The 14,904-nt window shown below is 41.9% G+C and overlaps 1 protein-coding gene across 3 annotated transcripts in view; it reads left to right on the plus strand.

Moving 5' to 3' along the window:
• Nucleotides 1–14,904, plus strand: part of LOC137358266 (proto-oncogene tyrosine-protein kinase LCK-like) — a 134,116-nt gene that overhangs the window by 35,474 nt on the left and 83,738 nt on the right. For all 3 annotated transcript variants that reach the window (XM_068024173.1, XM_068024181.1, XM_068024191.1), the window contains exons 3-5: nucleotides 4,521–4,545; nucleotides 11,444–11,537; nucleotides 13,629–13,727. In XM_068024173.1, the coding sequence (XP_067880274.1) occupies nucleotides 4,521–4,545; nucleotides 11,444–11,537; nucleotides 13,629–13,727 (218 nt within the window). The remainder of the gene's footprint in view (nucleotides 1–4,520; nucleotides 4,546–11,443; nucleotides 11,538–13,628; nucleotides 13,728–14,904) is intronic.

Consider the following 14,904-nt stretch of genomic DNA (forward strand, 5'->3'; position numbering starts at 1 on the left):
AGCGTCGAGTATCCTTGAACATTGAGTTTTCAGTCCTGGTCATCCTGCAACCACGTCTCTGTGATAGATATCAAATCATATTCATTTATTTCTATTTGTGCCGTCAGCTCATCTATCTTGTTAGAAATGCTATATTCAGATAAAGAGCCTTAAGCTTTGACTTTTTACCATTTTACCTACTCTGGTTCTAATTTCTGCTGTATATATTCGCCAGAGCTGGCGGGCAGCCATAAAGACAGGGCTAAATTGTGGCGAGTCGAAGAGACTTAGTAGTTGGCAGGAAAAAAGACAGAGGCGCAAGGGGAGAGCCAACTGTGCAACAGCCCCGACAAACAAATTTCTCTGCAGCACCTGTGGAAGAGCCTGTCACTCCAGAATTGGCCTTTATAGCCACTCCAGGCGCTGCTTCACAAACCACTGACCACCTCCAGGCGCGTATCCATTGTCTCTCGAGATAAGGAGGCCCAAAAGAAAAGAAAGAAAGAAAGAAAAGAACTCTTATGCTTGTATTCTCTGTCCCTTCCTGTCACTCTCTGATTAATGTATGCCCCTTCACTGCCTTGCACCTATGCTCCCTCGTTACCTTTCGACTTTTTCAACTTCCCTTCAATTGAACCCCCCCACTATTTAGTTTAAAGCCTTATCTGCAACCCTAGTTATGCGATTCGCCAGGACACTGGTCCCAGCATGGTTTAAATGAAGCCCATCCCAATGGAACAGCTCTCTCTTTCCCCAGTACTGGTGTCAATGTCCCATGAATCGGAACCATTTCTCCCACACCAATCTTTGAGCCCAGCATTTACCTCTCTAATCTTATTTACCCTATGTCAATTTGCACGTGGCTCAGGTAGTAATCCGGAGATTATTACCTTTGTGGTTCTGCTTTTTAATTTAGCCCCGAGCTGCTCATAGTCCCTCAGCAGAACCTCTTTCCTAGTCCTACCTATGTCACTGGTACCTACGTGGACCACAACTGTATCCTTTCCCTTCCATTCCAAGTTCGTCTCTAGCCCAGAAGAGATGTCCTTAACCTTGGCACCAGGTAAGCAACACAGCCTTCAGGACTCTCTATCTTTGCTGCAGAGAACAGTATCTATTCTTCTAACTATGCTATCCCCTATTACAACTACATTTCTCTTTTCTCCCCCCACTTGAACGATGCTCTGAACCACGGTGCTGTGGTCAGTTCGCTGATCCTCCCTGCAGTCTGTGCCCTCGTCCACACTGGAAGCAAGAACCTTGTACCTATTGGATAAGGGCACTGACTGACGCTCCTCCAAAGCTAAATTCTGGATCCCCATACTTGCCTCACTAGCAGTCACACCCTCCTGTCCCTGACCATGGTCCAAATTTGATGTAATTAATCTAAGGGGTGTCTGTCTCCTGAAATGCAGTGTCCAGGCAACTCTCCCCCTCCCTGATGTGTCACAGTGTCCGCAACTCAGACTCCAGCTCATCAACTCTGAGCCAAATGTCTTCGAGCAGTCAACACTTGCTGCAGATGTGGTCACCGTGGATCGCACCACCGTCCACCAGCTCCCACATACTACAGCTGCAAAACATCACCTGCCCAAACATCCCTATTCTATTTAATTAATTAATTTGGATCTCAGTATTTAAAAAAAAAATGAATTATTTAAGTGTACTCTTAACCTGTAATGACGTCTCCTGATTTAAATCAGTTGGCCAAAACAAAAAAGAGAGACGGAAGAAATACCCACCAATCACTTACCAGCTCTCCTGTGACGTCACACTTCGATTTTGTTGGTCAAGCAGGTCCACAGTTCCACTGAACAGAACACAGCACTCTCGCTGCCACTGCTTCTGGTCTCGGGCCTCGGCTCTTTTACATCCCGGCTCCTCTTGCCTGTTCCCACTCTTGCTGCCACTGCTTCTGGTCTCGGTTATCGGCTCTTTTATTTCCCGGCTCCTCTCGCCTGTTCCCGCTCTCGCTGCCGCTGCTTCTGGTCTCGGGTATCGGGTCTCCGCTCTTTTATATCCCGGCTCCTCTCGCCTGTTCCCGCTCTCACTGCTGCGGCTTCTGGTCTCGCTTCTGAACGATTTCTCTCCTTTTCATTCTCAATTACAAATATAAACCTCATAGAAAAACTGGAGTCAGTGGGAATGAGGGGGAAAACTCTCCGCAGGTTGGAGTCATACCCAGCACAAAGGAAGATGGTTGTGGTTGTTGGAGGTCAATCATCTCAGCTCCAGGACATCACTACAGGTGTTCCTCAGGACATTGTCCTAGGCCCAATCATCTTCAGCTGCTTCATCAATGACTTCCCTCTATCATAAGGTCAGTAGTGGGGATGTTCACTGATGATTGCGCAATGATCAGCACCATTCCTGACTTCTCAGAAACTGAAGCAGCCCATGTCCAGATGCAGCAAGACAACATGCAGGCTTAGGCTGATGTGTGGCACGAATGTTACTTGCCACTTAAGTACCAGACAATGATTATCTTAAACAAGAGAGACTCGAAACATCTCCCCTTGATGTTCAATGGCATTACCATCACTGAATCCCCCACTGTCAGCATCCTAGGGGTTGCCATTGACCAGAAACTGAACTGGACCAGCCACACAAATACTGTGGCTACAAGAGCAGGTCAGAGGCTGGGAATTCTGCAGTGAGTAACTCACCTCGTGGCTCCCCAGTGTCAGTCCACAAGGCACAAGTCAGCAATGTGATGAAATACTCTACACTTGCCTGGATGGGTGCAGCTCTAACAACACTCAAGAAGCTCGACACCATCCAGGACAAAGCAGCCCACTTGATTGGCACCCCATCCACAAACATTCATTCTCTCCACCACCGACGCACAGTGGCAACTGTGTACCATCTACAAGATGCACTGTAGCAGCTCACCAAAGCTCCTTCGACAGTGCCTTCTAAATCTGCGACCTCTACCACCTAGAGGGAAATGTGCAGCAGATGCATGGGAACACCACCACCTGCAAGTTCCCCTCCAAGCCACACACCATCCTGACATGGAACTATATCACCATTTCTTCACTGTCGCTGGGTCAAATTCCTGGAACTCCCTTCCTAACAGCATTGTCAGTGTACCTACACCCCAAGGACTGCAGCGGTTCAAGACGGCAGCTCACCAGCACCTTCACAAGGACAATTAGGGATGGGCAACAAATGCTGGCCTATCCAGCGACGCCCACATCCCATGAACGAATAAGAAAAAAGCCTCATAGCTTTTTGATGACATCAATTTAGAAAATACTTCATTGATATTTGGACATTTTCATCTCTGCAGAGCTGCATAAATGTTAACTCCCAACAAGCTGTTATTTTAAAGTGTCAACCTTGGCTCCATGGTAGCATTCTCATCACTGAGTCAAATGGTTGTAGATTCGAGACCCACCCCATGCAACCTGAACACGTAATCCAAGCTGATACCTCAGTGCAGTACCAGGCCCAATCTGTTTTCTGTGGTTAAAATATCCCATGGAACTATATGAAAAAGAGCATGGGAGTTCTCTCCAATATCCTAACTAATAACTATCACTCAACCAACATCATTAAAACTGGTCATCTGGTCATAATCCTATTGCTGTTTGTTGGACCTTGCTGTGCAAAAATTGGCTGCTATATTTCCTACATTCACAATAGTAAATCCATTTTAAAAATACTCCATTAGCCATAAAGCGCTTTGGGACATTCTGATGTTGTGAAAGGGGTAATATAAATGCAAGTTCTTTTACTTTTTTTCTTAGAACTAGATTATTTTTTGCCCATCTGCATTTCAGCATTAGAGTCATAGAGAGATACAGCTGTGAACCAGTCCCTTCGGCCCACCAAGTCTGTACCGACCATCAACCACCCATTTTATACTAATCCTACATTAATCCCATGTCACCTACCTACACTAGGGGCAATTTACAATGGCCAGTTTACCTATCAACCTGCAAGTCTTTGGCTGTGGGAGGAAACCGGAGCACCCGGAGAAAACCCACACGGTCACAGGGAGAACTTGCAAACTCCGCACAGACAGTACCTTAAACTGAACCCAGGTCGCTGGAGCTGTGAGGCTACAGTGCTAACCACTGTGCCACCCTATGTCAAATCATGAAACAATGGTTTTTCGTGCTTTAGAAGTTGTAACACCACCAAAGCTTGCTGTCTCCAAAAATCATGCTCCTCTGCATGAATACCATTTACAGAATAATTAGACTTTCACAGTACGTGCCATTCTGGCTCAACATCTAAATCAATAGTTTTGCTTCTATTACAAGAGGGAAGTCCTTTCAGTAAAGTCAAGACACTAATTTTGAAATGCAACTTCAGGGAACTATCAATGTCATACTCATACTCATCTGAACTATGATAGCTGACATTAATTACTCTGGGTTTCCATTAATATTTAAAAAACAGTCTTGACATTCCAGTTACTTGAAGGGAAAAGCTCTGTTCATTTGTGTTCACTTAATTATGAAATTATTTTAATGAGGAACTACCTCCCATGAAACTAATTACTTCTTTTACATGTTCACTTTGATATTCAGGTTCCATCACTTGGAGACTCTCAGGGTAAGTTTTTTTTTACTTTATGCACTGAGTGCCACATGTGTGATTCTCTCTTACTGGGATGGATTCTATAAATCGGTGACGGGTGAAAAAAATGGCGGCCCAAGCGTGTGGGCCACATGCCAAAGAGCCGCCATGATTCCAAGCATGGTGGCTGATTTAAATAGCTGGGGTAGGTCACCCCACCCCCCCGATCACGTGGAGGGAATGGACTGTCCGTCCCCGGCAATGGCCGCAGCTGTCTGTGCACAGGCGCTGACGCTATTTTTGAAGGGCTGTTAGCCCTCCCGGAAAATATAAATATTTAAAGATAGATTAAATGAAAAAAAAAATCTCTTTTCCCCAATAACAGTTAAGCTAATTATTTGCCCTTCCCCCTGCAACTGCATAAACTTTACAGTATAACCCTTCGCACTATCCCCTACACCCATGATACTAGTTTGACCCAATCCCCCTCCCTCCCAAAATGAGAAACTTACCTCGTTCCCCCTCCCCACCATGGATCCCAGAAGGGGATCCAAAGGCGTGGCAATGTCAGCTGCCGGGGTGAAGATCGCGGTGGGACATTAGGAGGCGACAGGAGAGACGTTAATTCAGGTATTGTAATTTATTTAAATATTTAAATTTCGGTCCCGTTGCTGAGTGGTGGGGGGGGGGGGGCTGCCACGAGGCCTTGCCGCCGCTGGCAATGTTGGGCTGGGCCCTGCTGGCGTTGAGGTCCATGGTTGGCTTTATTCGGGCCATCATCACAACCCCACCACCCCCCCATCCCCCGCCACAGATCCCGACATCGAGGGCTGTATAGAATCCAGCCCACTATGTGTTTCTTGGCTGTAAAATGTTACCTTGATAAATAAACACTGCTAAAAAATTTATGGTTTATGTTGGTAATCAATGTGTTTCCACATAAGTGTAGACTTTTATTATAATGTAAAAATTCGAATACATATTCGACATGTGTTGTTCCCTTGTGTTGAAATCAAGACTTATATAGTTTCCTATTCTTATTAATTCTTTCCTTGGACCTCTAACCTCATGCCTCCTTTCCTTCTACCATTTATAGCCTTTCAAAATCAAAATATTTGGCTCTATCTAACATTCCAACGTTTAGCAAACCCACCCAACACTTCCTGAATTATCCCACCTTTTCTCTTAGTCTTTTCAAATTTGGTGCTGTAGTGCAGCATGAAACCTGGGGATGAAGTCTGTGTATAATGGCACATTTTACATATCGGTAATACTGTATGCTACACTCTCTTTCTTATTTTCTTTAAATCGGGATCTATCCTGCCATCTCGTACTCCAACCCATTCTTTCCTAGTACCTTAAATCTGTAGAACTCCATACCTCCTCCAGTCTTCCCTTTCTTGTACAATATGCATAATTTTAAAATCCAAGTTTGGCATCACCTAATTGCTCCTTCTCAACGTATCTTCCTACACTTTTAAACTTGGGTGTGCCTTGCACCTTTGGCTTTTCACCTAGGTTCTCAATTTAACAAAAAACTCTCCTTCCCTTTTGAATCACAACAATTAGAAATGGCAAGATTAGGGAACCATGGATGACAGGTGAAATTGTGAGACTAGCTAAGAGGAAAAAGGAAGCATACATAAGGTCTAGGCGGCTGCAGAAAGACGAAGCTTTGAAAGAATATCGGGATTGCAGGCACAATCTGAAACGAGGAATTAAGAGGGCTAAAAGGGGTCATGAAATATCTTTAGCAAACAGGGTTAAGGAAAATCCCAAAGCCTTTTATTCATATATAAGGAGCAAGAGAGTAACTAGAGAAAGGATTGGCCCACTCAAGGACAAAGGAGGAAAGTTATGCGTGGAGTCAGAGAAAATGGGTGAGATTCTAAACGAGTACTTTGCATTGGTATTCACCGAGGAGAGGGACATGACGGATGTTGAGGTTAGGGACAGATGTTTGATTACTCTAGGTCAAGTCGGCATAAGGAGGGAGGAAGTGTTGGGTATTCTAAAAGGCATTAAGGTGGACAAGTCCCCAGGTCCGGATGGAATCTATCCCAGGTTACTGTGGGAAGCGAGAGAGGAAATAGTTGGGGCCTTAACAGATATCTTTGCAACATCCTTAAACACGGGTGAGGTCCCAGAGGACTGGAGAATTGCTAATGTTGTCCCCTTGTTTAAGAAGGGTAGCAGGGATAATCCAGGTAATTATAGACCGGTGAGCCTGACATCAGTGGTAGGGAAGCTGCTGGAGAAGATACTGAGGGATAGGATCTATTCCCATCTGGAAGAAAATGGGCTTATCAGTGATAGGCAACATGGTTTTGTGCAGGGAAGGTCATGTCTTACCAACTTAATAGAATTCTTTGAGGAAGTGACAAAGTTGATTGATGAGGGAAGGGCTGTAGATGTCATATACAATGACTTCAGTAAGGCGTTTGATAAGGTTCCCCATGGTAGGCTGATGGAGAAAGTGAAGGCGCATGGGGTCCAAGGTGTACTAGCTAGATGGATAAAGAACTGGCTGGGCAACAGGAGACAGAGAGTAGCAGTGGAAGGGAGTTTCTCAAAATGGAGACGTGTGACCAGTGGTGTTCCACAGGGATCCGTGCTGGGACCACTGTTGTTTGTGATATACATAAATGATTTGGAGGAAAGTATAGGTGGTCTGATTAGCAAGTTTGCAGACGACACTAAGATTGGTGGAGTAGCAGATAGTGAAGGGGACTGTCAGAGAATACAGCAGAATATAGATAGACTGGAGAGTTGGGCAGAGAAATGGCAGATGGAGTTCAATCAGGGCAAATGCGAGGTGATGCATTTTGGAAGATCCAATTCAAGAGTGAACTATACAGTAAATGGAAAAGTCCTGGGGAAAATTGATGTCCAGAGAGATTTGGGTGTTCAGGTCCATTGTTCCCTGAAGGTAGCAACGCAGGTCAATAGAGTGGTCAAGAAGGCATACGGCATGCTTTCCTTCATCGGACGGGGTATTGAGTACAAGAGTTGGCAGGTCATGTTACAGTTGTATAAGACTTTGGTTCGGCCACATTTGGAATACTGCGTGCAGTTCTGGTCGCCACATTACCAAAAGTATGTGGATGCTTTGGAGAGGGTGCAGAGGAGATTCACCAGGATGTTGCCTGGTATGGAGGGCGCTAGCTATGAAGAGAGGTTGAGTAGATTAGGATTATTTTCATTAGAAAGACGGAGGTTGAGGGGGGACCTTATTGAGGTGTACAAAATCATGAGAGGTATAGACAGGGTGGATAGCAAGAAGCTTTTTCCCAGAGTGGGGGATTCAATTACAAGGGGACACGAGTTCAAAGTGAAAGGGGAAAAGTTTCGGGGGGATATGCGTGGAAATTTCTTTATGCAGAGGGTGGTGGGTGCATGGAACGCTTTGCCAGCAGAGGTGGTAGACGCGGGCACGATAGCGTCTTTTAAGATGTATCTAGACAGATACATGAATGGGCAGGAAGTAAAGAGATACAGACCCTTAGAAAATAGGTGACAGGTTTAGATAGAGGATTTGGATCGGCGTAGGCTTGGAGGGCTGAAGGGCCTGTTCCTGTGCTGTAATTTTCTTTGTTCTTTGTTCTTTGTAATTCAGCACTTCAGATATAAGGTGGCGCAAGGCTTATGAGATTCCATCCCAGTGCAAGTGTTGAAATGTGCTTGCTGATGAGCTTTGGTCCTGATCCTGCCAGAATATGTGGGCTCAGGGAGAGAACATTCCATTTGAACGGTCTGGTAGGTGTACATGGTGTAGGGCACATTGCAGATAGCAGTCTTCTCCCCAAGCTCCAAATTGCAGCAAAAGTGTGGCAATCTTGGGTCATGAGAATCCAGGAAATAAGCTTCTTGGAGTCTTTTCCTACTGTATTGGAAGTGCTTCTAAGGTGGGGAAGCACAATCACCATTTGGTGGCCTGGCATGCATGGCCTCATCCGTTGTATTAGCTGCCAGTGTATCCGGGTCCTAACCCAATTTGCACCCCCTCTGCCATGTACGTGCTGGAGTTGTGACAAGTGTGTTCGGTCAGTGATTTGGTATCTTGGGGCCATGGATTTTCAGCCAAGAGAAGTCTGCTTTCCTTAATTTATGTCTTGCTGTGGAACAGAAAAGTAACTAGAGCAGTGACCACAATTCTTTTTCTGTCCATGGTCTGACCTTTCAGAAGCTGACTTGAAATTCTTCCCTATGTTCATGAAAGGTGTGTGTCCTGTAAAGAATTAGTGAGTTGCGATTACGAATGCATAAATTAATCACTGGAAAATTACCTGCTAATATTGTCCTTCAAATAGTTTATAACAGATGAACCAATAATTTGCCATTTAATATATGGCCATTTTTGTCGTATTTAGTAGAATTGCAAAATGTAGTTGTGATAAAAAGTTAATGAGATTAATGCAGTCAATTATGCAGACAAGAAAATGAATGCCAAATACATGACTGGCTTCTCGTAAAATTTGCACTAGTTAGAGGAATTTGCAACATGAGCTCAGTAATCACATTTTGTCGGATTGCCTTTGATGATGTCAGATAATTAATTTGTTTCACTTAGAAGCCTAATTTCATGGTTCTGTCTTGTGGATAAGACTTGGTGCTTTTTATTGATAAGCCAATGGTTTCCTTTAGTTGGACTTGGCTATATTTTAGCCTAGTTCTATTTATTTAAAAAGTAATGCTGTGTATGGTAACTGTGCAGTCGTTATCCATAACGGTCTAAAACCAGAGAAAGAAATGTAAGTTAAAAGAAATAACCATTAAAACCCTTTTCCAGGAAACACCATGAACAGACTGGTTATGAATAAACGTTTTGGGGTTCTTCAGCATTTTTATTCAAGTCAGTATCCTCAGTGTACTGATTCCCGGGTTTTTATGCAGGGAATACGACTGCAGTGCCTTTTTCATGTAACTAGGCTTGACATTGTTGATCTATTACGTTTCTTGGATATTTATCTTGCACTTACAATCATGTATGCTTAGAAATAAGAAGGGTTGGGGGTATTTTGGGTGCTGTGAGACTCCATCATTCATCCACAGATTCCTTTTCCTGCTTCCATATTTATTTTGTCAGTTTTGCCTGCTGCTTTTCCTCCTGATATTTGTAAAGACGGAAACAGAGGTTTAAAATATTTACAGCCTGTTGGGTGCATCCCATTGTAAGTGCTGAGATGTGCCTACCCAGAATCTACACCTCTGACTCTGCCAAATTTCATGGAATCAGGACAAAGTCCTTGCTGTCTATGCCAATGACAAGTCACCATGACACTGGGGTTGTATTTAAGGTGCCTACTCTTAGTGAGGTTGATCTGGCCAAAGGGTAGCTTGCCAAGTGGTAGGGTGCTGGAATGGTGGCTTAGTTGTAAGTGGGGTACAAGTAAAAATACTTTCAAATTGATTTTAAGGGCCTCTTTGGAGACCCTGTCCACAATCCCTGGCTGGATCCGCAGTTGGGCCCCATTTTCACTGTTCAGGAGGCTGGTATGCCCCAGTTGTACTAGCCACCACTCTTGTCCCCCACAACTGAGTCTTGGCCTTGCCCTTTACAAGGACAAATGAGAATTCTTATACAGGCCAGAAGCTGGCGTAACTGGGTTCCAGCTAGATACCGGCCCTTCTGATGGATTCTCACTGAACTTACTGTGAAAGTGTGTCAGAATGGTTGTAGATTTCTGAGGCCTATGGGATCAAGTTTCTGCTTGTTTCCGTTAGCTTCACCAGAGCAATCAGGGCAGAAACAGCTGAATCAGCGCAAAAGATCAGAGAAAAATGTGAATGAGTTATGCCCAAAATCACTTGTGCTCAAGTTTTCTCTGATCTTTTATGCTTATTTAAGATTTAACTTGAATGAATCAGGCTCTGTTCACAAAACTGGCCACGTGCCCAGTTTGAAATTATATGATTCCACAGATTGTGCTGGTTTGGGAAGGCTCTTCAAAATATACACTTTTTTTTAGGCACATTGGCACGAACAGGCATGTTTTAGAAGTTTTATCATATCAAAATATTTAATTTCTCTGATCCATGGAAAGTTTTCTTGTGATTATGCAAATTAATTTTAGCAGAAAATTGAAGTGTAACTTAAACAGCCCAATTTCAAACACATTTTCTGGATTGCAGCCAAAGCAGAAACTCTGCCCCTTTATCTTTAAGTGGCTTAATCCTTTAGATTAGAGTTGTTAAATTTAAGGCTCCTTCATGTACAAATACCCCATCCCTTGGCAAGCTGCAGTAACATGACTAATTAGGGTTAACACCAAAATGTCCTGCAGGAAGTCAGTAAGCATTATGCTTGACAAGCTCCATTTCTGCTGCTTTGCTGCTAGGACTAGAGAATGTGCCCTTATAATCTACCAGCATTACAGATGAAGCAAAATCTTTAGACTGACAACTGTGTCATAAGTGAATAAGTGCATTGGGGAAATGAGGAAGTTTGTAACAGCCTGCAGGGCGACAAAGAAGCACAGCTATTTTACCTACACCAAAAAGGCACAAGCTGAATATAAACTTTATTGGAATTAAGCTGAGGGAAATCACTTTACTGGCACACCAGATTGTGTAATTGTCAGTAATAGTGCCCTAATGGTATTCATTCTGAATGCCTATAGAATATTCCTTTTCAAATGTCTTTTGGATGTTACAGTGTGATTTCTGTTGTTGCTTTTATTCACTTAAACACCACCAAATTTCCATGTTGCCAATCTAGATGCATTTTTGCAAGTAAATACTCATGTTTGCACCAACTGAGGGGTAAGATTGGAGTAGTGAGGTTTGTGAAAAATCTCTGACAGGGGTGCAGAGAGAGATTAAAAATAAAGATAAAACATCTTTCTTAACAAACTGGGTATTGGAGTTGTTTACCACAGGATCAGAAAATCATGTAACAACTCAGCGGAACTCAACTTGATGGCCTTTCTTTCAGCTGAAAAGAGAGCTGTAGCATTGTATGACTATGAATCAACAAGTGAGCGTGATCTGGCTTTGAAGAAAGGTGAACAACTTATTATCATAACAGAGTAAGTAAATGTATTTTATTTTTGGTTCAATAGAAGCAACTGCTTTCCTTCCAAATCACTGAAATGTAATACTTAACCTGTCTTGGATAACGTAGGAGGATAATGATGATGCCTTTTAAATGTGGGCTACCCCGTACAATGAGAGGACCTGCCAGCATACTACAGGAGTGGTACTAAGTTTATCTGTTAATATTGTTGCGTTAGTTATGAATGCAGTATTTATACAGTGAAATTAGTGAGATATACTGGTCCGGTTTTTGCAGTTGTTCACCATCATTACAACTGTGAAACTGATAGCAACTTCTGGCATCTACACATGCACAGTTAAACATGGAAATCCAGAAGTTCCTGTCAGTGATTCCCTGCTGCCTCACAGGGTGTGCAGCTGAAGTCCCCTCAAACAGCTATCTTTAGAAATCACTGAACTAACGAGAACGTCCCCTTTTGCACTGCAATATTGCTATTAAAAACCCCTAAAGGAGTTATGTCTTAATGAGAAGTAACTGAGTTTTAATGACGTACTAAGTCTTAACTACTACAGAAGAACCTCTCTAGCCCTGGAAAACTAATTTTATATTTGTGTAATGTCAATTCTTTCCATTATGATAGAAATTCCATAGTTTTAAATTTTTTGAAAGTTTGATACTTCAGCTTTTAGTGCCTACGTTCCAATCTGTATTTCGCTCTTTGTAAAATTTATAAAAAAGTGAAGCATAATCAGTGAATTTTACTTCCTGGTTTTCTGTATGTGAGAACTCTTCAATATGATTGGCTATTTATCCTGTTTGTTGACATTACTGTTGCTGGATGCCAGGCGATCTCCTTGACTTGCTGCTAGATTCAAATTATTGTTGGGAAAGGAGAAGTCCACGCTCTAGAGATCACTAGATCTTTATGGGCAGCGGTGAGTGCCATCACTTTGTCACTGACTGCAAATTTTGGACCATAAGTGTTTGCATTGTTTAAAAGATTTTTTCCCCTCTATCTGTTAAGTTGTTACTAGTAAGTTTTGAGTTTTTGTTTCTGTGCGAATCGAATGGTCCCACTTACAGTCCAGTATTGTGCACTGATATGCATCATTAATTACTACAGTGCATTGGTCAGATTCTTTGTATCCTCGCAAGATGCTTCTTTGCTCTGTTTTACAGCTACTGCTGTTGAACAAAATGCTTTATTCTACAATCATTCGCTGATGAAAGGTGGTTTAGGTTTGGAAGAAAATGAGCTCCTTTGGATATGTATTTCATTTGATCTAAATGTTTAAGACAAGCAAAAAATTTTCATATAATTTGTCATTTTTCTGTCATTTTTTGTTTTGTACCGATCAAGGTGATGTAGTCTTTAGGGAGAATAATGATACATTTTATTACTACCTTTTGCCCCAGTACCAGAATCAAGTACACACTGGTCAGGTATAGTCCATGTAGATAGGTATAGATGATAAAGCATTGTTAACAGTTTTTTTTTAAAAAAGGTCTGAACTGCCAATATTTTCACCACATGCTTGGTCTAAAGTTTAAGTTTAGACTTTTTAAAAAATATGTTACTTCTGTTACTTTGACTTGTTGGTTCAGTGTATTTGGAGTGTTTTAGTTTCTTTGTGTAGATGAAGTACTCAGAGGACTTGACTGCTGAGGTATTAAATATAAAATGCTATACTATACCTGAAAAAGAAATAAATAGAGGAAGAATGGTGATGTTTGGCACTGACTTCAAGAGGCCACCTGTGTGAGGATTGATTTTCTCTGTGATAAATTTCACAGACCAACAGTTTACACGGCAACTCATAACTGAGTCAAGTGGAATTGGAGCTTGCCTTTTTTGGGGAGGTTTGAAGAACAGAGATAAATATTTATGCCACAAATTTAACCTGTATGTTTTCTTCATATTTTAAAAGGCATCCTGGTGGATAAGTTTCACAAGAACACAATAAATTGCAGCAAGTTATCTGATGCAAATGGAGGAAATAGTAATATCATGTAAAGATAATACCAATGCTTAATTTCATAGATGAATAATCTCATATTACCCACATCAATATTTTCACAGTAATCCCAAAATTGACTTAATTTTTCTCACTTTTTTTTCCAGAGAAGGAGATTGGTGGAAGGTAAAATCATTGGTTTCTGGCAAAGAGGGATTCGTTCCCAGTAACTTTTTGGCAAAGTTGGCTTCGTTACAATTGGAAAAGTAAATCTTTCAAATTTTATTATTAATCCTTGTTCTGGAGCTTTATTTCTGTATGTTTTATTATGTATTACTGTTTCATTTCTTGGGCTATAAAGGCTACAGAAATACTCAGTAAAGGTATTTATTTAAATTTTGCCACAAACATTCAAATTAGAATGCTGCAGTGTTCCAGTGAACATCAACGCAAGCTCGAGGAACAGCATCTCATTTCCCGATTAGGCACACTACAGCCTGCCGGACTGAACATTGAGTTCAATAATTTCAGAGCATGATGGACCCCCCAGAGCATGATGGCCCCCCCCCCCCCCCCATTTACTTTTATTTTTAGTTATTTTTTTATTTTTTTTTATATTTTTTGTGTTTATTTTATTTTATTTCATCTTAGTTTGTTCAGTTTGCTTACCCACTTTTTTTTTCATGTTTGTACTTGCGGCTGTTCAATTTTCAGTCCGTTAACACCCTATCTGTACTAATGCTTTGTCTTTCAACACACCATTAACATATTGTTTGCCTTTGCTCCATGACCTTCTGGTCAGCTATTCTGTGACCTTGTCGACACCTCTTTTGTTATCTCTTGCCCCACCCCCACTTTACTTGCTTATAACCTTTCACATTTCTAATATTTGCCAGTTCTGAAGAAGGGTCACGGAACTGAAACGTTAACTCTGCTTCTCTCTCCACAGATGCTGCCAGACCTGCTGAGTATTTCCAGCATTTCTTGTTTTTATTTCAGATTTCCAGCATCCGCAGTATTTTGCATTTATTCAAATTAGAAGATCTATGAGCTATGAAATTTGAATATTTACATTTGTAAAGCAGTCACAACTTTCTTTGTTACTTATGAGTTTTCTGGTCAGTCCTATTTATGTAGAAATTTCAATATTTTATGACTTGCTGTAACATACCCTCCATTTCTTCTGTCAGCATCCATTGTTCTATATGTTGCATCATTCCCTGACTAATTGGATGTACATGCCCTCTGTTCACTACCCTCAACAGTCTGCTGTTAAACCAGATATTGGGAGGTGCTGAAGTAACTGCCACTTAAAGCTAATGATAAGAAAATTCCTTCCTTCAAGAAAGGCTTGTCCTCCCACTGACAGTGCAATTGATAGCCAGACTGACTATGCTGGATTACTTTTCACCGGGAGATAGGAAACTAATAATGAGATGAGAT

This window comes from Heterodontus francisci, chromosome 3 (assembly GCF_036365525.1).
Source record: "Heterodontus francisci isolate sHetFra1 chromosome 3, sHetFra1.hap1, whole genome shotgun sequence".
Taxonomy (NCBI): domain Eukaryota; kingdom Metazoa; phylum Chordata; class Chondrichthyes; order Heterodontiformes; family Heterodontidae; genus Heterodontus; species Heterodontus francisci.